The sequence below is a fragment of the Pelobates fuscus genome, chromosome 6 (assembly GCF_036172605.1).
Source record: "Pelobates fuscus isolate aPelFus1 chromosome 6, aPelFus1.pri, whole genome shotgun sequence".
NCBI lineage: Eukaryota > Metazoa > Chordata > Amphibia > Anura > Pelobatidae > Pelobates > Pelobates fuscus.
Window position 1 is genome coordinate 297616491 of NC_086322.1, and position 23643 is coordinate 297640133.

The 23643-nt window shown below is 46.8% G+C and overlaps 1 protein-coding gene across 1 annotated transcript in view; it reads right to left on the reverse strand.

Annotated features, from left to right (window-relative positions):
* SLC17A9 (solute carrier family 17 member 9) overlaps nt 1-22715 on the reverse strand; it is a 39226-nt gene extending 16511 nt beyond the window's left edge. The window contains exons 1-8 of the mRNA XM_063459582.1: nt 22645-22715; nt 21452-21619; nt 20241-20438; nt 4951-5090; nt 4090-4189; nt 1256-1386; nt 386-482; nt 139-235 (exon numbers count right to left, since the gene is read on the reverse strand). Coding sequence (XP_063315652.1) covers nt 139-235; nt 386-482; nt 1256-1386; nt 4090-4189; nt 4951-5090; nt 20241-20438; nt 21452-21570 — 882 coding nt within the window. The 5' untranslated portion in view covers nt 21571-21619; nt 22645-22715. The remainder of the gene's footprint in view (nt 1-138; nt 236-385; nt 483-1255; nt 1387-4089; nt 4190-4950; nt 5091-20240; nt 20439-21451; nt 21620-22644) is intronic.
* Nucleotides 22716-23643: the final 928 nt, after the last annotated feature.

Here is a 23643-nt window from a genome sequence, read left to right on the forward strand (position 1 = left end):
GTCTACTTTACACACGTTAGTAAACAATCTTGTATATCTCTTTACTCTGTGTACCTGTGCGGTTGTCTGCAGTACAATTCTGTAATATTAACAGTTTGCCAGTAGGTGGCACAGTATGACCATGTAAAAGCACCTTACCTTGGCATCTGGGAATCGTTCCTTGAAGAATGTGGGCAACCAGGAGAAAAGAGTGAATGCCGTGCTGGCCACGCTTATCTGGGCAATGATCACAGCCCTGCAATGGCAAAAGGGAACATTAGGTGGGATTTACAGTCTTTTGTCAACGTTTTTGGGTTGTGTTGGTGCAATATCAAACAATGTGCCCCTCTGCCCACTAATGTAAACCACTATGGCCATGCTTGTACCCAATACCACCAAAACTCACCATACAGGAGCCTTCTTAAAAAACTGCTTCCAGTTCACGTGCGTCACGGCAGAAGGTGAAAAACTTTTTTCCAAATCTTCAAACGTCAGACCTTTCTCTGTCCCAGAAACACGAGGAGAGGATACTATCAGTAATGAGTATAACACTAAGTCGGGGCTCACCAGACCGTAACAACCAAAGGACTGAGATCCCACGGGACCCGAGGAAAGTTATCGGTTTGGGTCCCCACCATTATTCTTCACATGGTTCAAGGAACCCTGTCTAACCCCTGGGCAGCCTCCTAAGGTCAGCTTATAGCTAATTCTGCCCCGCTGTTATCCATCAATGGAAAGCATTTCAAGGAGCAAGGAGATCGTATATCTTCACCAAGACATCCACGTAGTCCCATGGAGCCACTCACCAAGCTCTACCAACCTACCTCAGCTCAGGCATCCAACAAGTCACACAGCCTGAGCCAATCCTCACACAGAATGCTTCCCAAGGTGGCAGGTAGGGGGTAGGAAAGGACAAGGGTGGGGTAACGGATTACAAGTGGAGAGAGACAGATATAAGAATAACTGGTGAGAGAGAGATCGGGACAAAGATACGGCTGGGGGGAGGGGTCAATAACTTTTCTTTCTCTACATATAGTCAGATGCACCTTAGGATGACTTGGTATTATCTGGTCCACAAACGTTAACCAGCCTAGAGGAGAAAGGGGAGGGGTAAATCTAGCCACACCCACAGGGCATCAGAAAAATCCTGCAACCATGCGCTACTGACCTCTGGCTTACCCAGTAGGAGAGGTCCTACAGATGGCCACCGCATGGATCTGGAGAGTTTAACAAATTAAAAGCTTGGAGAGCGGTTACAGGGTATGGCAGGACTTACCTTTTTTTTTCAGCAGGTAGGCACACACGCAATATCCCCACAGCACAGTGAGAAAGCCAGCAAAGTAAAAGACGGTTTCCCAGCCGTACCACTCGAGGAGAAGCGAGCCAGCACCTCCCATCACAAGCGTACTGTAATAGACAATCCACATAAGTGAAAATCCCAGCCACTCCCTTGACTGCTCCCCTAGCCAGGCATCATCCTTCCCACAGGCCAATCCCATAAATTCTCCCCCAGCCAGGCAACATTCCCTCCCCTGGGCCAATCCCATGACTTCTCCCCCAGCCAGGCATCATCCTTCTCCCAGGTCAATCTCATGACTTCTCCCCCAGCCAGGGATCATCCCTCCCCTGGGCCAATCCCATGACTTCTCCCCCAGCCATGCATCATCCTTCCCCCAGGCCAATCCCATAAATTCTCCCCCAGCCAGGCATCATCCTTCCCCCAGGCCAATCCCATGACTTCTCCCCCAGCCAGGCATCATCCCTCCCCCAGGACAATCCCAGGATTTCTCCCCCAGCCAGGCATAATCCCTCCCCCAGGCCAATCCCATGATTTCTCCCCCAGCCAGGCATAATCCCTCCCCCAGGCCAATCCCATGATTTCTCCCCCAGCTGGGCATAATCCCTCCCCTAGGCCAATCCCATGATTTCTCCCCCAGCCAGGCATAATCCCTCCCCCAGGCCAATCCCATGATTTCTCCTCCAGCCAGGCATAATCCCTCCCCCAGGCCAATCCCATGATTTCTCCCCCAGCCAGGCATAATCTCTCCCCCAGGCCAATCCCATGATTTCTCCCCCAGCCAGGCATAATCCCTCCCCCAGGCCAATCCCATGATTTCTCCCCCAGCTGGGCATAATCCCTCCCCCAGGCCAATCCCATGATTTCTCCCCCAGCTGGGCATAATCCCTCCCCTAGGCCAATCCCATGATTTCTCCCCCAGCCAGGCATCATCCCTCCCCCAGGCCAATCCCATCAGTTCTCTCCCAACCGGGCATAATCCCTCCCCCAGGCCAATTCCACAAGTTCACAACTCGCCCCACCAAGGATCCAATTAAACTGGCTGTTGGAAATCTATTTCCAGTTTGTTTCTACTGAACAAATGATTTCTATTGTAATAGGATTATTTTAAATGAATAATACAGTAATGGGAAAAAGGGAAGTACACCTGCTTTGAATTCTATGGTTTTACATATCAGGACATAGCAACAATCATCTGTCCCTTAGCAGGTCTTAAAATTAGGTAACTATATATATAAATATAGATAGATAGATCTATATATCGGAGTGTGAATAGATCTAGTTTCACAGTGTTGGATCATTTATGTTCTCCAAAATCTGACATCCAACAGAGAGTCTGTAGGGTAACTATTTAAACAGATCACTGGTCAGATCGAAACCCACCTTGGATGGAGACAATAAAAGTTAAAGATTCTCCAGACTTTCTGTCTCTGTACAAGGATGGGAAGAAAAAGGTTAACATAATGTAATGTCACCAGACCTGTACGACTGGACTAGCGGTAAATATAATCTGATGTCACCGATCCTGTACGGCTGGACTAGCGGTAAATACAATCTCATGTCACCAGACCTGTACGACTGGACTAGCGGTAAATACAATCTCATGTTACCGATCCTGTACGACTGGAATATCGGTAAATACAATCTGATGTCACTGGTCCTGTACGACTGAACTAGCGGTAAATACAATCTCATGTCACCAGTCCTGTACGACTGCATTAGTGGTAAATATAATCTGATGTCAACGGTACTGTACGATTGGACTAGCGGTAAATATAATCTGATGTCACTGGACCTCTACGACTGGACTAGGGTTCTAGGGATAAATATATGATGTCACCGGTCCTGTATGACTGGACTAGCAGTAAATATAATCTGTAGTCACTCGTCCTGTACGACTGGACTAGCGGTAAATATGATCTGATGTCACCGGACCTGTACGACTGGACTAGCGGTAAATATGATCTGATGTCACCAGTCCTGTACGACTGGACTAGCAGTAAATATAACCCGATGTCACCAGTCATGTACGACTGGACTAGTGGTAAATATAATCTGATGTCAACAGTCCTGTACGATTGGACTAGCGGTAAATATAATCTGATGTCACCGGACCTCTACGACTGGACTAGGGATCTAGGGATAAATATATGATGTCACCGTTCCTGTATGACTGGACTAGCACTAAATATAATTTGATATCACCAGTCCTGTACGACTGGACTAACAGTGACCCTTTGTAATGAACTAGAGAGGGTGGGGGGGGGACAGTGATATCAATTGAAAAACAGGAGCCTAATTTATCAACTAATATTAAAATATTTTTATAGTTTATTTTGCATACACTTGGCTGGGTCTTTTATTTTTCCACATTCCTCAAAGAATTATCCTAGTACTATTTCGTACAAATCTCTCCCTTGGCATGGCATCACCTACCTGCCACCAACCCCACCAGCTTCAGTCCATAACAGGCCTCACCACCCAACCAGACTTCGCCTCTCTCAGTTAAGCACTATATCCCAAAAGTCCAGCATCCCTTTCCCAGCAGGCTTCCACCTACTCTTCCCCAGCCAGAAGGCACCGCCCCACCAGCCAGGCCTCCAGACCACCCCCAGCCAGACCCCATCAGCCAGGCTGCCAGCCTACCCCCAGCCAGGCCTCCAGTCTACACCCAACCAGACCCCACCAGCCAGCCCATGCCCACCATTACCTCTCCTCATTATCTCCAAAGCAACATTACCTTCCTGATTCCCACCTTCAGCCTTTTATCTCCATCCCAGCATAACATTCCCCAAGTCACTCCAGCTACCTACCCAAACTGAGAGCCGCATCCTACTACACTGCAGGTGAAGGCACGCTCACTTTCACGCACGCGCTGCGAGAAGAGACTGGCCAGAGCGGGGAAATGAACACCTAGTGAGGAGACAAAGAGAGTAAGTACTCACCAACCACACTACACTCACCACCTCACTAGCCAGAGATACTTATCACACTTACTAGCTATTAACACTCATATGAGGTTTAACCACGCATGCTCACTTACGAAGCACACACGCACAGTTCACCATTAGACACGGACTTGTGGCACATGTAACGCTAGTCATATATATCCACAAGCTAAGCTGCGCTCTAAGCGCTAGGGCATACAGTAATCAAGCATGATAGATGGTGCGGGCAGCTATACAGTATACGTGATAAGTATATTATAGAAAATATAGAAAATCAAAATAATTATATATACACACACACACACTTGGTAAATAAAAGCTAATAGTAAGTGTGATTCACTCAAATATAAATCAAATAAAGCAACTGGGAATAATGGGGTTGCGCTATATATACTCTGATACACATATAATGTATGAATATTAATTAGCCTGTTTGGTGTCTAATATTTTAATTCAATCCAGTTGCCAGATTTAGATATTTTTGTCCAGGACTTTGCATTGCACTTTATTCTATTTTTGTTTTATGTATTACACTATATGGTACCTATTTTTAATAAATTTTCATGTCTTTTATATGTGTATTAAAATATTTATAGTTGGTTTATTTGATATATTATAAAACATTATGTAATAACATTTAAAATGCAGTTCTCACTGTACAACACATTGGGAGACCAATGATTGGATGACTGATAAACGGTTCTACACCCGGCACGGAGTACCTACCTTGAAAAAGTCCCATGAGGAAGCGTAGAAAGCTGATGAGGACGAGGGGATGTGATGTCACGTAGACAGCGAGCGGGGTGATTGTCGTAATGAGCCCCCATGTCACAGCTGATAGAAGGATGACTCTCTCTCCTCCAAGCCTAAGAATGAAAGTAGGAATGGAGTTACACTGTATTTACTAAAGAAGGGAATGACACTTTATGGTTTGTCACGGGAAAAAAGGTTTAAATTCTGTAATTAACATTCCATACAGGGGACAGTCGCAGTATTCCACAAATGCCACGTTAAGTAGTTTACCACTCAATATCGCCAATCGCGCACGTATGAAACCGTGAAAGAACGACCGAACTCACATATGCTACAGGGCATTTCAACACAGTCACCTGCATGTGCATCAGAAGGGGTGAGGGGAGAGGAGCAGCCACTTCCATGCTGTTGGGTAATTTAAGGTTTTATATGTATGGAATATAGATACAATAATACCTGGTGATATTCACACACACACACAGCCTTCACGGACCCTGTAGTTCTTTGTTTTAAGCTGTGATATAACCACTTAACAAAACAGCACAATTATAATCAATTTGCTATACCTTATTGCATTACAAAGCAACAAGTCAATCAATTTACTTGGCAAGCCTAAGGATCAACATTACACCTCTTCATCTACAAGCCGCCGGCCCATCTCTGCTCTGCCTCAAGACCAGCCTCTGCTCTCCCATGGCTGGTCGGCCACCTCTGTTTTTCCTCAGCTCCCCCATGGTCGGTCTTTCGGTCGGCCGGCCAGCCGCCTCAGTTTTCCCATGGTCGGCCACCTGCATTCTCCCTTGCCGCTCTGGGCCGACATATTCCAGGCGCCAGGACAAAATTCCTAGTTGCCATGGCTACCTGGAGCTTGGGATTTGTTGAGCCCTGAGATACACACACACACACACACACGCAGATACACTGACACATACAGACTCACAGACATACAGGTACACACACAAACACAGATACGCAAAAACACATATAGCCTAACTTTTGGCTGGCTGTGTCGGTGGGAGTTGGGGTCCTGCTGCTCTTACAGTCCGCTCTGCCTGCCCCGCCCTCTCCGCGCGGCGTGCTCTGTGTGCGAGCTGGGAGGAAGTAGTTGCAAGTTTTTACTTCCTCCCAGGTCTGGCTGCAGCAACACAGGGGTCTGGTTGCGCGACCTAACCCTTGAAGGCACATGTATATGGGGTGGCCCAAAGAGCATTGGCCACCCAATATAGACTCAGCCAGCAGTTCTAAACCCGTATACATATATAAAACAGAGGGTATCCCTGCACTCAAGCTGTAACACTTCAATAAATGCCGGGTGCCAGCCAGGGCTCAACGTATCTAAGTAAAAAGCAACAAATGTAGCTGCACTCACGGACTTGTAGTTAAAATCTTCACTTCTTTATTGTTTCACATTAAAATGATCAACGTTTTAATGTGAATTTTTCTACCTATTTAACCATTATTTCTCCCTTACCAGTTCCTGCCCATTGTTTGTAAATGAGCTGTACCTGGGTTTAAAATCTGGCTTTTGATTGGTTATTGGCGAATCTTACTATATAATGATTCATTTGGCCCCTGGGGACTCTGACCAATAGATGGCACTTTTTCCCCAGGTATGAAGACCTCAAACAGTTCATAGATTACCTGGTTGAATAAATGAATTAACCTTTAATTCACCTATACTGGTGTCAGTTAAAATTATTTTAAAAATATTGTCTTTGATTACGTGTATTCTTTAACCAAAGCCAGGTTTGGTTTTTATATATAACTTGATATAATATGTATATATAATTTATTCATCTAACCTGTATAAATAATTAATAAATATATTCATCTATACCAAAATCAAACAACATTAGTGTGTGTGTGTATACACATACACACACATAGAACAAAATTATAAACGCAACACTTTTGTTTTGCCCCCATTTTTCATGAGCTGAACTCAAAGATCTAAGACTTTTTCTATGTACACAAAAGGCCTATTTCTCTCAAATATTGTTCACAAATCTGTCTAAATCTGTGATAGTGAGCACTTCTCCTTTGCCGAGATAATCCATCCACCTCACAGGTGTGGCATATCAAGATACTGATTAGACAGCATGATTATTGCACAGGTGTGTCTTAGGCTGGCCACAATAAAAGGCCACTCTAAAATGTGCAGTTTTACTGTATTGAGGGGGAATTGGGGGGAGGTGACATGTCCGGTGAGTATGCTGGACATGCAAGAACTGGGATGTTTTCAGCTGCCAGGAATTTTGTACAGATCCTTGTAACATGGGGCCGTGCATTATCATGCTGCAATATGAGATGATGGCCGTGGTTGAATAGCACAACAATGGGCATCAGGATCTCGTCACGGTATCTCTGTGCATTCAAAATGCCATCAATAAAATGCACCTGTGTTCATTGTCCATAACATACGCCTGCCCATACCATAAACTCACCGCCACCACAGGCCACTCGATCCACAACACTGACATCAGCAAACCGCTCACCCACACAACGCCATACACACTGTCTGCCATCTGCCCTGTACCGTGAAAACCGGGATTCATCCGTGAAGAGAACACCTATCCAAAGTGCCAGATGCCATCGAATGTGAGCATTTGCCCACTCAAGTCGGTTACGACGATGAACTGCAATCAGGTCGAGACCCCGATGAGCTTCCCTGAGACGGACTCTAACAGTTTGTGCAGAAATTCTTTGGTTAAGCAAACCGATTTTTGCAGCAGTTGTCCGGGTGGCTGGTCTCAGACGATCTTGGAGGTGAAGATGCTGGATGTGGAGGTCCTGGGCTGGTGTGATTACACGTGGTCTGCGGTTGTTAGGCCGGTTGGATGCACTGCAAAATTCTCTGAAACGCCTTTGGAGACAGCTTATGGTAGAGAAATGAACATTCAATTCACGGGCAACAGCTCTGGTTGACATTCATGCAGTCAGCATGCCAATTGCATGCTCCCTCAAAACTTGTGACATCTGTGGCATTGTGCTGTGTGATATAACTGCACATTTTAGAGTGGCCTTTTATTGTGGGCAGCCTAAGGCACACCTGTGCAATAATCATGCTGTCTAAAAAGCATCTTGATATGCCACACCTGTGAGGTGAATGGATTATCTCGGTAAAGGAGAAGTGCTCACTAACACAGATTTAGACAGATTTGTGAACAATATTTGAGAGAAATAGGTCTTTGAGTTCAGCTCATGAACAATGGGGGCAAAAACAAGTGTTGTGTTTATAATTTTGTTCAGTGTATAGAAATTCCTTTTACCCCTTTATCAATCAAGGATATAGTTTACACATTACTGTAGCAATCACATATTTTAGGCAACATAAGTAAATCATGCATGGTTTGTATCTAATGATTTTAATATGGAAGTTTTCTGTGAGACCTCAGACTCTGGCCGGATTGCTAGCTAGCAAACATTAACCTGAATGTTTACATGCACACAATGCATTGTTCCTTCCCTTTCGAAGTTCTGTGAGTTTGGGGATCTCAGATTGTAAAGTCCAACTGGAGATTTATTAAATCATCAGCCACGTTCTAAGTCTCTACAAATATATCTCACGAATGAAACTGTAGATAAGGATTTCTTATGTTACCTTCTCAGGGTCAATAAAAAAAAAGGCTAGTTTGACCTTTATTAAGTGAAGCTAAGTGTTACGTAATGTCCAGGCAAGTCTACCAGCATTCATCTTGTTATCTGAATATTAGAAATCATACTCTACCAAATAGCATAACAATATATTACAGGGGCGAGGGCAGAGGAACAACCAATGCCACGCATTACAGGGGTGAGGGCAGAGGAACAGCCAATGCCACGCATTACAGGGGTGAGGGCAGAGGAACAGTCACTTCCATAACTTACAGGGGTGAGGGCAGAGGAACAGCCACTTCCATATCACGCCATGACTTGCACACATAGCACATCGTACTTGTTCTGTTTCCACAAATAAGCCTTAGTTGTATCATATTGTCTCTCACTAGTTATTAATCACTATGTCTAACGTACCTCTCGTATTTACCCGCCTAGTTTAAGCCAATGTTCTAGACAGTTTGACTTTACTAATTAAAAATGTGCCACAATAATGTTTACTCTGTACACTTTCCTTCACTTGCGTCTGCTGTTGTGGCAGCATAAGCCTGTTTGTTAAGCCGTGCACTGCAAAAATACAAGCAATTATTCCCATTCACAGGAAAGGTAGAAAGGAGGAGTTGGGCAACTATAGGCCAGTAAGCCTTACTTCAGTAGTGGGGAAAGTGATGGAAACCATGTTAAAGGATAGGATTGTTGAACATCTAAAAACACATGGATTTCAAGATCAGAGACAACATGGGTTTACTTCAGGGAGATCATGCCAAACTAATCTTATTGATTTTTTTGATTGGGTAACTGAAATAATAGATCAGGGTGGTGCAGTAGACATTGCTTACCTAGATTTCAGTAAGGCTTTTGACACTGTTGCACATATAAGGCTTATCAATAAACTACAATCTTTTAGTTTGGATTCCAATATTGTTGAATGGGTAAGGCCAGGCTTCCCCAAACTCCGTCCCTTCAGATGTTGCTGAACTGCAACTCCCATGATTCAATGAATGAAATAGATAGGCTGAGAATCATGGGAGTTTTAGTTCAGTAATATCTGGAGGGACGGAGTTTGGGGAAGCCTGGGTTAGGCAGTGACTGAGTGACAGGCAACAGAGGGTTGTAGACAATGGAGTATATTCGAAGCATGGGCTTGTCACCAGTGGGGTACCTCAGGGATCTGTACTTGGACCCATTCTCTTTAATATTTTTATTAGTGATATTGCAGAAGGAACTGATGGTAAGGTATGTCTTTTTGCTGATGATACTAAGATATGCAACAGGGTTGATGTTCCAGGAGGGATAAGTCAAATGGCAAATGATTTAGGTAAACTAGAAAAATGGTCAGAGTTGTGGCAACTGACATTTAATGTGGATAAGTGCAAGATAATTCATCTTGGACGTAAAAACCCAAAGGCAGAGTACAGAATATTCGATAGAGTCCTAACCTCAACATCTAAGGAAAGGGATTTAGGGGTTATTATTTCTGATGACTTAAAGGTAGGCAGACGGGGGGCGGAGCCTAGCAGAGCATCCGAATAGACGCCATTTTCACAGCTCCGAGCGTTGAAAATTTAATCCACCCAATATCTCCGGCATCTTGGCAAAACCAACTGAAAGGAGGGCAGATATCACTGCAGCAAGCCGCCCTGACTCCTCCGATGCCTTTTTTATACACCCCGGGCAAAAAATACCAGACCCGAGGCTCCAAGGCCTGCCGCGCTACCAGACCCACCTCAGCAGCCTACGGAGGCCTACTGGACTGGGACGAAACAGACTTCTTCCCTCTGCCGACAGGTGATATGGGCAAGAGAAACCAAAAAAACTTTGCGACTACCACCAGGACCCAGCACGACATAGGCCTGATGCTGCAACAAACGGCGCCCACGATGGCACCGGCGGCACGGGAGGCCTTACTCACCCGAGAGCCTTCACTCTCAAAGGCTGACGGCGGGACCCCACTCCAGAGCCCGATACCGGAAACCACAGGGACACTACACCCACAGGAGACAGAAGCTCCAGCAACAAAAAGGGAACTTCAAAATATGCTCACCGACCTCCAAAACAACCTCAGGACAATGTGGGAGGCGGATCTGGCGGTTCTTAAAACGGAGGTACAGGCCGTCAAAACGCGCACACAGACTGCAGAAAGAAATGTAATGGATCTACAAAAAGGCCTTAAAGCACTCAGTAATAAGGTACAGCAATTGCAGAAAACAAGCTGAAACCAATAAACAAGTGCACATACTAGACGACAGGGGCAGGAGAAAGAACATAAAGGTGAGGGGAGTAGCAGAGTTCATACCCCTGGCAGAATTGCCACACTTCATGAGAAGACTGACAACATCGCTACTGCCAGCAAGAGAAGCCAAGTACTTCTCCTTTGATGGGGCATACAGAATAGACAAATCCCCTAGGGCCCCTGAAACTGCACCACGTGACATAACCTCAGGATTATTATCAAACGATGTCCAACAAGTTAAGCCTGCTAGCGGCGATAAAAGGAAAGACGCCGTATCACTTTGAGAACTGTAAAATGTCCTTCTTCCAAGACCTTAGTAGAGCCACACTACAGTGGCGAAAAGCCATGCAACCCCTCACCGCAAACACCGCAAATACTATGGGTCACCAAAAACGGAAAATTCTACAAGGCCACTGACCCTGCAGATGCTCCCGCACTCTTGGCAGCGCTGGACTTGCAGCCTAACCCTACACACGAGCCGCTAGATACGCAACCCCGAATGGACACTGACTCGGACACGTCTTCACACGACTCCGGAAGAAGCAGGAGGCCGAAGACCTGAACCAAATAATAATACTCCTGGCCATCCCATTTTTTTTTTTTTTGACATTCTTTATTTAACGGTTTTTCATTTTTTAGATCAAGTGGGGGGTACAGTAAAGAAAAAGGGTATAGGATGGGGGTTACAAAAGGGTTACAGAACACGCAATAGCTATGCTTGACAGATACATGTGCGTTTGAAGTTACACAGTAGGTTTTTGTTGGTTACATGAGGTTGTCTGAGGTTGGAGGACCAATGTAGTATTCCGTGTTTGTATCGGCATGTCGTAGTAACTCATATTAGTTGTGCAATTATTCATTTATTATTTGATTGTGGTCCTGGTGCATTTATCAGCTAAGGTGTATGTGGCAGGTGTGAGGGCGTAGGTGGGTCGGGCGGGCGGGCTGTAAGCTACAGTCGTGCGTGGGGTGGGGCCTGTTCCGGCCCAGCCCGCCTCGTGCACTTCCGTTTCGGGTACAGGTGTGCTACCTGGGCCGCTAAGTCTTGTCCATTCACTGCTGCTCGGTCGCTATGTGTGCCGTTCCCTCAGTCCTAGGTACTGCTGTTGGGATCGTCTAGTCGCATTTTTAAGTGTGTCTATCATGTCTGGATGTTGCCTATGTGTGGCGTGACTGTTCGGTGGTACCCGTGTACACAGGTCTATCGCGGCGCCTGCTGTGAGTCTGGTCATGAGCTATGGAGTATCGTACAGCGACTTGGGGGCTGGCGGTGTCTCATCCCGTCCGCGTGGGGTTCCGTCTACCGGTTGTTTCTTTGTCTGTGTATAATCCATCACGCTATGCGTGTTCCAGTCCAGTTCTGGGTATGGTTCAGTCGTGTCTGTCTCGGTTCCGAGGGGGGAAGGGGAGGGGGGGGGGGAGAGTAGGGGGTGAAGCGAGGGGGGGAGGGAATAGTTGAGAAAGAGATGGGTGGGGGAGTGTGGGGGTGCGGGGCGGATGAGGGCTAAGGTATGTGCTGAGGTCTCAGGGGGTTGTCCTGTCTGCAGTTATGAACAGAAGCCAGGGGGTCCACGTCAGGTTGCATTTCTCTGTGCGGCCTTGGAGGGAGGCCGTCATTGCTTCCATGTTGCGTATTTCTCCCACCCTATCCACCCATTGTTGGAAGGTGGGGGCGGTGGCCTTTTTCCATAGAGTGGGTATCAGGGACTTTGCCGCTGTCAGCAGGTGTTTTGTCAGGGATTTCTTGTACGTTTTGAGTGACATGGTCGTGTGGTGTAGCAACATGGGGAGTGGTTGGAGCGGGAGCTCCGGGTCCGATATTTCCCGGATGTTGGTGTTAACCATCTCCCAAAAGGGGGTGATGGCTGAGCATGACCACCAAATATGAAGCATAGTGCCTCTCTCTTCTCCACATCGCCAGCAGGTCTCCTCGATGTCCGGTTTCATGCGGTGCAGCACATCCGGGGTCCTGTACCAGGTTGTCAGCAGTTTGTAGCTCATCTCCTGGTACTTTAAGCTAATTGAGCTTTTATGAGTGAGCTGAATTATTTGATCCCATTCTTGGGCGGTCAGGGTTTCCCCGGTCTCTCTCTCCCATCTGGCGATGAATTTCGGCGGTGGTCTGTTGTCTCCTTCCATAAGCATTGCGTATAGCGTAGAGATTCCCCGTTCTAGGTGACGACCGGCCGTGCAGTATTTCTCAAAGGGTGTGAGATCCCGATGGAATTGTCGCTTGGCTGCTGATGTGGAGTGGTATGATTTGACCTGTAGGTATCGGAACCGATCAAGGATCGTCGGGGTAGTGTCCGGGAGCAGGTCTGTCAGGGCTTTGAGGGTGTCACTGCCGCACCATTGGCGCATGTAGACCCAGTTCGACTGAGTGAATTTTTTCAGGTCCGCCGGTGTTAGACCTCCCCCAATGTCTGGGTTGTAAGTAAGGGGTGTTAGCGGGCTGGTGTGGGTGGTCAGCTGTTGTGGGTATCTCAGGGCGCACCAAGTCTTCAGGGTTGCATCGATCAGGGGGTTACCCGTCTTGAGGGCACTGAACGGGGTTCCCGTCCTCCACAGTTGCGAGGGGATTTTCCCCCCTACCTGGGTCACCTCGGCTCCCACCCAGAGCTTTTCCGTCGTGTGAGCGTGCCAGTCGGTGACCCTCAGCAGGTGGGCAGCTCGGTAGTACCCCAGTATCGAGGGGAGCCCTACCCTCCCCACGCTGTTTAGGCTGTTCCAGTTGGTGTTTACTTATCCTTGGAGCCCCTCTTCTCCACACGAATCCCCGTATCGCTGCAGAGATAGAGCGGAAGAATTCCCGTGGCAGGGAGATTGGGATCGTCTGGAAAAGATAGAGTAAGCGAGGTAGGATGTTCATTTTAATCGCGTTTATGCGACCAAACCACGAGATGTAGAGGTCCGTCCAACGTTGCATATCGGCCTGTAGGGAGGCCAGGATGGGAGCAAAGTTTGCCTGATATAGGTGTGCAAGTTCTTTGGTTAGCCAGATACCAAGGTATTTCAGCTTAGTGTCACACCATTTGAATCCGAATTGGGAGCGTAAGTGTGTTTCTTCGCCGGTGGGGACTGAGATATTGATTGCCTCCGATTTCTCCGTGTTGAGTCTCAGGTTCGAGACCCTCCCGAACTCACGGAAGAGGCTCAGGAGGTTCGGGATGGAGATCAGGGGTTGCTGCAGAAAGAAAAGCATGTCGTCAGCATATGCTGCGACCCGGTGTTCCACTCCCCCCATCTTATGCCCCGTTATACCCCCATCCGCTCTGACCGCCTCCAGGAATGGTTCCAGGGAGAGGGCGAACAGAAGGGGGGACAGGGGGCATCCCTGCCGTGTGCCATTTCGTATGGGAAACGAGGCAGAGAGGGCACCGTTAACTCGGATTCTGGCTGTTGGGGTCGTATATAATGCAGCTATCCAGGTTCTGATATTGGGTCCGAATCCCATGTGTTGCAGCGTTGCCTCGAGATAGGCCCAGTCCACTCGGTCAAAGGCCTTTTCCGCGTCTGTGGAGAGGAGGACCAGACCTCCTCCCTGGCCGAGTGAATGATGTTAAGGGCCCGGATAGTGTTGTCTCGGGCTTCCCTGCCCGGCACAAAACCCACCTGGTCTGGGTGGACCAGCTCGGGCAATGCCTGGGCAAGGCGCAGTGCCATGACTTTAGCATAAAGCTTTAGGTCTGCATTTAAAAGGGAGATGGGGCGGTAGCTCGCACAGCAGGCCGGGTCCTTCCCTTCCTTCGGCAATACGTGACTTTCTTTTTTTTTTTTTTTTTTTTTTTATTCTTTATTTTTGCTGTGCAGGTGAGTACAAGGAATCAACAAACGCCACAACAGCGTCTTGTAAGATATACATTGGTATAACAGTGGCATGAGAGACTGCACATTTTTATAATTATAACAAGCTTGGTTAAAACAGTTGTGTCGTTAGCGTGAAGGTAAATAAAATGTAGCAAGATAACTGTCGTTCAACAGGGCTAAAACGTCAATGGTGTTAGGTATACATGTGAAATACAAAATAGTTAGCTGTATTTTGACGGTCAAACTTAGATTAGGTTCATTATCGATATTAGATTACTGTAAGCTCAATTAAGGTTATCCACCAGGGGGCAGCAGAACGCCAGGCATATTTGTATGCCCAGATAGCTTAGTTAGAATAGGCAGAGAGCTTAGAACACATACCACATCACATTGCAAACTTTTACAATTGAAACAAATCAAAGTAAATGTCTCAAAGCAGGTTTAAGACGTAGGTTAAAAGGCAATTGTTCTAAACAGTTAACAGTGTAAACTTAACAAGTAGTGATACAGGAGCCGTCCCCGACACTGTAGTATTACAGTGTGGGAAAGTCTGCTTTGCTGTCTGGGTTCAACCTATGCCTGCAATGCCAATCCGTTGGTATTGTGTGCAATATTCCTTCGAGGCAGGGACTGGGGCAGTGTCCTGAGAGGTAAGTGTCAGCATCAGCATCTCACCGAGAAATCCTTTGGGCTGCTGCTTTTGTTTGGCGCATGGAGTAGATAGGCAGAGGGTTGTGGCTGATCTGTGCACCCTGGCTCGGTAGCTGTTCCCCCTTTTCACTGGCTTAGCTGTAGTAGCGCCATGCTGTGTCATTCGGTCCTTCCCTCGCCTTGGGTAATTAGAGGGTCGTGGAGGTATCCGTTTACGGCGGATGATCCTCCGTTTGCGCTGCATGTGCAGGGAGGCAGTGTCTCGGGGTGCTGTCCTCTTAGGTGGCGTTGCCGCCATTGCTTTGGCTCTGCTTGTCTGCTTCGGGCGGTTAATGCCCCTCTGTCTCTCCCTCCGCTTTGTCATGTTGCCGGTTAATTGCTCCCGTGGTGTATTTGCCATAATCGGGTGCTTCAGCCGCGTGTGAGAGGGTGTGTGTTGTCGCTTTGCCAATGTAGCTAGTTTCCGGGCAGGTGATGGGTTCCTCTCTCCCAATCTCTCCCAAAATTTCTGGCATACCGCCTCAAATTTAGCCTGGAAGGCCACTGTCCATTCTTCGGCTGTCTGTGCCGGTGGATTCGCGGCACTGCCGGCAGCCATCTTGGCTTGGCCTCGTGGGGTCGCTTGGTCGGAGTTGCTCTTATAAGTGTCCCAGAGGTGAGTGCTTACCATTAGCTGGTGGACCGAGATGACCCCCGCCGGTCCAGAGGGGGGGAAGCGAGAGCCCGCCGCCAGATACCCGGCGTGGTGTTGCAGCTGGGGAGCGGCCGTCTCCCCTGCGCCTGCCATGCTTGTAGGCCTCACCGTGAGTTTAGCTCGGTTCTTCGCTTGAGAGGTATCGTTCTCCTCACTCCGATATCCACTCTTGAATGGTGGCCTTATAATCACGATTGTGTGCCGGTGTGGCAGTGAAATTCAGCTTTAGGTGCCAAGTTTAGCGGGAGCTGCTGAGATAAGCGTCTTCACAGTTCCGCGGTCAGGCCCCGCCCCCCCAATACGTGACTTTCTTAACCACAAAGTTTTGCAATTGTAACACTACAAGTTCCGCTTAATTTGCCTACTTTTACACACACCAACGCACAGTCAATCTGCTTTGCTGGAACACCCAAAAGACACACACAGCGCTCACACTATGCTCAGGAACTCTCCCCCCCCCCCCCCATAGTTTCGACGTGCCAAGGAGAAAAAACAAGGGGACAAGGGACCAAACACACAGATAAGGGCCACACGATAGGACTTACAACACCAGTGCTACCTCATAGAGATAGCCCACTCACTGGAGACGAAGCCGGGATGTCACCTGGAACCACGGATCCGCCACCTAGTGGGGCCGACACCACAGAGACACCAACACCTCTCCCTTCTATACAACACGCGAGCGGCCTAGACACCGCAAAATTCACTGGCACACAAACTCCGCGGCACCACGCATAGAGGGGGTTTATTAATCCATACATTGACCAACTCACTACAACCCGACAGTCCGACACACTTCTAAAAATGTGCAGCACACTCACCAGACATAAGCCACAAACATATGATGTTACCTTTGTTGTTTACTCATGTTGTAGACCGAAACAAAAAAATATGTATGTACGTTACATGCAAATCTGCACCAAAAATAAAGAATTAAAAAAAAAAAAAAAAGGTAGGCAGCCAATGTAATAGAGCAGCAGGAAATGCTAGCAGAATGCTTGGTTGTATAGGGAGAGGTATTAGCAGTAGAAAGAGGGAAGTGCTCATGCCATTGTACAGAACACTGGTGAGACCTCACTTGGAGTATTGTACGCAGTACTGGAGACTGTATCTCCAGAAGGATATTGATACCTTAGAAAGAGTTCAGAGAAGGGCTACTAAACTGGTTCATGGATTGCAGGATAAAACTTACCAGGAAAGGTTAAAGGATCTTAACCTGTATAGCTTGGAGGAAAGACGAGACAGGGGGGATATGATAGAAACATTTAAATACATAAAGGGAATCAACACAGTAAAGGAGGAGACTATATTTAAAAGAAGAAAAACTACCACAACAAGAGGACATAGTCTTAACCCCTTAACACCGCAGCCAAATGTACAAGTTGTGAACGAAACAAAACGTAAACAAAACCTGGCATTTGCGCTATATGTCTGTCCAACCGTAATTCACCTCTTTCATATTAAATGCACCCCCCCTTATTATATATCATTTTATTCAGGGGAAACAGGGCTTTCATTTAATATCAAATATTTAGCTATGAAACATAATTTAATATGAAAAAAATGGGAGAAAATAAGATTTTTTTTTATTTTTTTCGTTCTACATGACATTTTAACTGTTAATGTCATAATACTGTTTGCTTTTACTGCAATAAAATACACATATTTGTATTCAGCAAAGTCTCACGTGTAAAACAGTACCCCCTATGTACAGGTTTTATGGTGTTTTGGGAAGTTACAGGGTCAAATATAGCGTGTTACATTTGAAATTGAAATTCGCCAGATTGGTTACGTTGCCTTTGAGACTGTATAGTAGCCCAGGAAATAAATTTACACCCATAATGGCATACCATTTGCAATAGTAGACGACCCAAGGTATTGCAAATAAGCGATGTCCAGTCTTTTTTAGTAGCCATTTGGTCACAAACACTGGCCAAAGTTAGCGTTCGTATTTGTTTGTGTGTGAAAAATGCAAAAAACGCCAATTTTGGCCAGTGTTTGTGACTAAGTGGCTACTAAAAAAGACTGGACATACCCCATTTGCAATACCTTTGGTTGTCTACTATTGCAAATGGTATGCCATCATAGGGGTAATTTTCATTCTTGGGCTACCATAGGGTCATAAAGGCAACGTAAGCAATCTGGCGAATTTTAATGTGAAAAAAATTAAACACAAGCATTATATTTGACGCTGTAATTTTTGAAAACACCATAAAACCTGTACATGAGGGGTACTGTTGTACTCAGGAGACTTCGCTGAACACAAATATTTGTGTTTCAAAACAGTAAAAAGTATTGCAGCAATAATATCGTCCCTGTAAGTGCTGTTTGTGCGTGAAAAATGCAAAAAACGTCACTTTTACTGGCGATATCATGGTTGTAATACATTTTACTGTTTTGAAACACTAATATTTGTGTTCAGCGAAGTCTCCCGAGTAAAACAGTACCCCCCATGTACAGGTTTTATGGTGTCTTGGAAAGTTATAGGGTTAAATATAGTGCTAGCAAATTAAATTCCCTATACTTTCGGCATGGGTGGTCAGGCAGGTCCCGCTAATTGTAATTAATTAGGATACCTAATTATGTAAAATTATTACATAAATATATGTGTAGAATTAATATATGTATATATATACATATGTGTATATATACGTATATATATATATATTTTTTTTTTAATATTTTTATTTATATATAGGTATATATATAGTGATATATACGTATATATTTATGTATATAGATATATATATTATTTCGTTCTACGTGTATTTTGATATAAATATATATATATTAATATCACAATACAGTTAGAACGAAATAAAACACATCTATATATTTTTTAATATTTTATTTTTAATTATTTATTTTATTTTATTTTTTTACGTATTTACATATTTATTTTTTTTATATTATTTATAAATATATATATAACAATAATTATATATATATTTAATCAGTATCAGTCTACGTGTAATTTGATATTAATATATATATATATATTAATATTTAAATACACGTCGTGTATGTGTAAATGTGTGTGTATGTGTATATATATATATATATACTTAGATCATATATATATAATATATATGATCTAAGTATATTTTATTTGTAACTGTCATCTTTTTTATTTATTTTTTTAACTAATATTTTATTTTTTTTACAGGACAGGGGGCAGAGACAGTGTCAGCCAGTGATGTCACATCACTGGCTGACACACAGGATCAGTGATCACAGTGACTGCCTGTCACTGTGATCACCTCCTGCAGATTGGGTAATTGACCACAGGGGGGAGTGCCTGGGTGGTACAAGCACTCCCCCCTTCCAATCTGCAGGGGGATCACTGTGCCAGTTACATGTGTCAGCCAATAGGCTGACACATGTAACACTGATCGCAGTGACAGGCTGTCACTGCGATCAGAGCGCTCTGAGATCGCAGTGACAGCCTGTCACTGCGATCTCAGACCTAGCAGATCGCGGTCACTGACCCCAGGGGGACTGCCTGGGGGGCCAGGTAAGTCCCCCGACCGCGATCTGCAGAAGGGGAAAGCCGCCGGCCGCATGTGTCAGCCGATTTGAAATCGGCTGACACATGCTTAATACTGGTCGCAGTGACAGCCTGTCACTGCGATCAGAGACTGCAGATCGCGGTCACCGGCCACAGGGGGGGTTGCCTGGGGGGCCAGGCATCCCCCCCGACCGCGATCTGCAGCGGGCGATTAGCGCCGGCCACGTGGGCGGCCATTATGGCGAGGACGTACTATTACGCCCGCCGGCGTTTAGAGCCGGTTCCTGCAGGGCGTAATAGTACGTCCTCCGGATTTAAGGGGTTAAATTAGAGGGACAAAGGTTTAAAAATAATAACAGGAAGTATTACTTTACTGAGAGGGTAGTGGATGCATGGAATAGCCTTCCAGCTGAAGTGGTAGAGGTTAACACAGTGAGGGAGTTTAAGCATGCGTGGGATAGGCATAAGGCTATCCTAACTATAAGATAAGGCCAGGGACTAATGAAAATATTTAGAAAATTGGGCAGACGAGATGGGTTGAATGGTTCTTATCTGCCGTCACATTCTATGTTTCTATGTTATTCATGAAGAAAAGATTAACTAGTTTAGGAATATATACACACACAGACAGAGCTTATTGTTGTGCCCCCTCTGTCATACAAACAGCTAAAAATGAAATAATACGAGTTCTCACAGTCAGCCACTTGTAACCTTCCAATGAGACACAAATGATAAATCTTCTGAATTTCCGATGAACATGGCGGACAGATACTCACTTATCACTAAGATGTCCTCCCAGAACTTGCGTCATGCAGTACCCCCAGAAGAAGCTGCTCAGTATGATCCCAGATTGCTGCTTGCTCCAGCCGAAGGACTCGCTCATGGTGGCAGCACAGATGGGCATGGTTGAACGGGCACAGTACAGGAGACATGTCCCCACCAGCAGAGTCCCCGTCCACATCCGGGACTCCATCCTGGGGAGAGAAAACACCCATTATACAGGGTAACCCGGATCATGCCTCCAGGGCTGAACTACGAACATTACTGCCCTATTTCAATAATCAGTTCAAACCCAGTATTACACAGGAAATCTTACTCACTAATCCAGGAACCAGCGCCTAGTGACATTTACACTGGAATCAGTAAGTGATAAAGGTGTTTTATCCCCCTCAGCACCATGGAGGGGAGAGTGGGGAGGGATAGGGCAAGGAAGAGGGGCACAACTTTGCTTTCCTAGCACTATAAGTTAGTCAGGTCAAAGGGATAAAGTTCAAAGCAGAACCATGGCAGGAATCTCACCGATTCTCATACAGAAAGGACCAGCCCTGGGGCAATGACAGGAGAGAGGGGCAAGAAAGAGGAAAACCCCAGACAGAGGGATAAAGTGGACGAGTACAAACATTGTTCACAAAGAAAGCACTCTTCTTAATTTTGCTCTCGGTTGTTTGGTAGGCAAGTCCCTAATATGGTAATTATCAAAACAAACAGATCCAAAACAATTTGTTTCGATTCATTTCAGCTCGTACTTGTTTCTTCCGTTTTCCATTGATTCAGAAATTCGTGCACTTCAATTTGTTCTGCGCAAGTCTATGGAAAGTGGTGCAGGCGAGTAATGACACCCAAATAATGTAGGATATACCGCAATAGACCTGATTATTAATGTATTTAATACAACCAGTGATGGTTAACCTGTCACCTGCTTTACTGCATTTCCCATGGTGCTCAGCTAGTATACGGTGAGACACGGATCAGAATCATGTGTCGATTAGCCACTGGGCACCCGATTATAAACAATTATATTATTGAAGGGTTACTCGAACCAAAATTGGGAGATTGGGAATGCCAACCTAGTACCAGTCGGTATATTTTAGATGGAAATAAATAGCATAAGCAGGTATCACCCATCCTAATGCCCATCATCTGTGGAATGAAAATGTGTGCAAGCTCTGTGGATCAGAAAGATTTACAATTAGTGTCTTTTACAAACCTGGACCAGTAGGGGTCTCCACTATTTCTCTTTACACGATCCACAGACTGGGGGGACTTGAGTGAGGATTTCTCCAGGTCATTCCTGTAGTACCCATCTTTACCGCCTTTAGAGGCCATCAACCTTGTCAGAGGAGGGGGCTACCACAGCCTGGACCCTGGCACCATCCTGCCACACAGTTTGTTTAGTGCATCTCTCCTTTCCTCCAGCACTAACTCGCTCAAAGAGACTCTCTCCCCCTACACCCTCCCAACTCTCAGACTCTCTCCCCCAGCCCCCCCAACTCTCAGACGCTCTCCCCCCCCCCGCCCCCCCCAACTCTCAGACGCTCTCTCCCCCGGCCCCCCCAACTCTCAGACTCTCTCTCCCCCGGCCCCCCCAACTCTCAGACGCTCTCCCCTAGCCCCCCAACTCTCAGACTCCCTCCCCCCGCCCCCCCCCCCAGCTCTCAGACGCTCTCCCCCAGCCCCCCAACTCTCAGACTCTCTCCCCCAGCCCCCCCAACTCTCAGACTCTCTACCCCCGCCCCCCCCAACTCTCAGACTCTCTACCCCCGCCCCCCCCCCAACTCTCAGACTCTCTACCCCCGCCACCCCCAACTCTCAGACGCTCTCCCCCAGCCCCCCGAACTCTCAGACGCTCTCCCCCAGCCCCCCGAACTCTCAGACGCTCTCCCCCAGCCCCCCGAACTCTCAGACGCTCTCCCCCAGCCCCCGAACTCTCAGACGCTCTCCCCCAGCCCCCCGAACTCTCAGACGCCCTCCCCCAGCCCCCCGAACTCTCAGACGCTCTCCCCCAGCCCCCCGAACTCTCAGACTCTCTCCCACTAGACCCACAACTCTCAGGCTCTCTCCCACTAGACCCACAACTCTAAGAGGGACTCTCTCCCCCCAGTCCTCCCCACTCTCTGACATTATCTCTCCCCCCCCCCCCAAGATCCCCATTCTCAGACAGACTCATCCCCCCCCCCAGCCTTCCCACTACAAGACTGACTCTCTCCCCCCAGTTGTCAGAGCAACTCTCTCCCCCCCAGACCCACAATTCTCAGAGGGATTCTGTCTCGTCAGTCTCCCCAACTCTCAGGCAGACTCTCTAACGCCAGTCCCTCTTGTTTCAGACAGTGTCTCTCCACCAGTCCCACCACTCTCAGACAGTCGCCCCCACTCTCAGACTGCCTCCTCAGTATCACTCACCCGGTCAGTAGCTCGGTGTCCCCGCTCTCACTCAGTGTCATACTGTGAGTGAGCCAGGCAGGGAGGGAGCTTTTTACATTACAGACAAACCTCTCCACGTGTCACTCACTGGAATTTCCTCTTCCTGCCTCAACCTGCAAGGGTTAATAATGAGCTCACATACCCTGCAAGGGTTAGTAATGGGCTGAACCTGCAAGGGTTAATAGTAAGCTCAGAGACCCTACAAGGGTTAATAATGGGCTGACACTGACCCTGCAAAGGTTAATAATGGGCTGACCCTGCAAGGGTTAATAATGGGCTGGCACTGACCCTGGAAGGGTTAATAATGGGCTGACTCTGCAAGGGTTAATAATGGGCTGGCACTGACCCTGGAAGGGTTAATAATGGGCTGACACTGACTCTGCAAGGGTTAATAATGGGCTGGCACTGACCCTGCAAGGGTTAATAATGGGCTGGCACTGACCCTGCACGGGTTAATAATGGGGTGAATCTGACCCTGCAAGGGTTATTAATGGGGTGGCACTGACCCTGCAAGGGTTAATAATGGGCTGGCACTGACCCTGCACGGGTTAATAATGGGGTGACTCTGACCCTGCAAGGGTTATTAATGGGGTGGCACTGACCCTGCAAGGGTTAATAATGGGCTGGCACTGACCCTGCAAGGGTTATTAATGGGGTGGCACTGACCCTGCAAGGGTTAATAATGGGCTGGCACTGACCCTGCAAGGGTTATTAATGGGCTGGCACTGACCCTACAAGGGTTAATAATGGGCTGACACTGACCCTGCAAAGGTTAATAATGGGCTGACCCTGCAAGGGTTAATAATGGGCTGGCACTGACCCTGGAAGGGTTAATAATGGGCTGACACTGACTCTGCAAGGGTTAATAATGGGCTGGCACTGACCCTGCAAGGGTTAATAATGGGCTGGCACTGACCCTGCACGGGTTAATAATGGGCTGGCACTGACCCTGCAAGGGTTAATAATGGGCTGGCACTG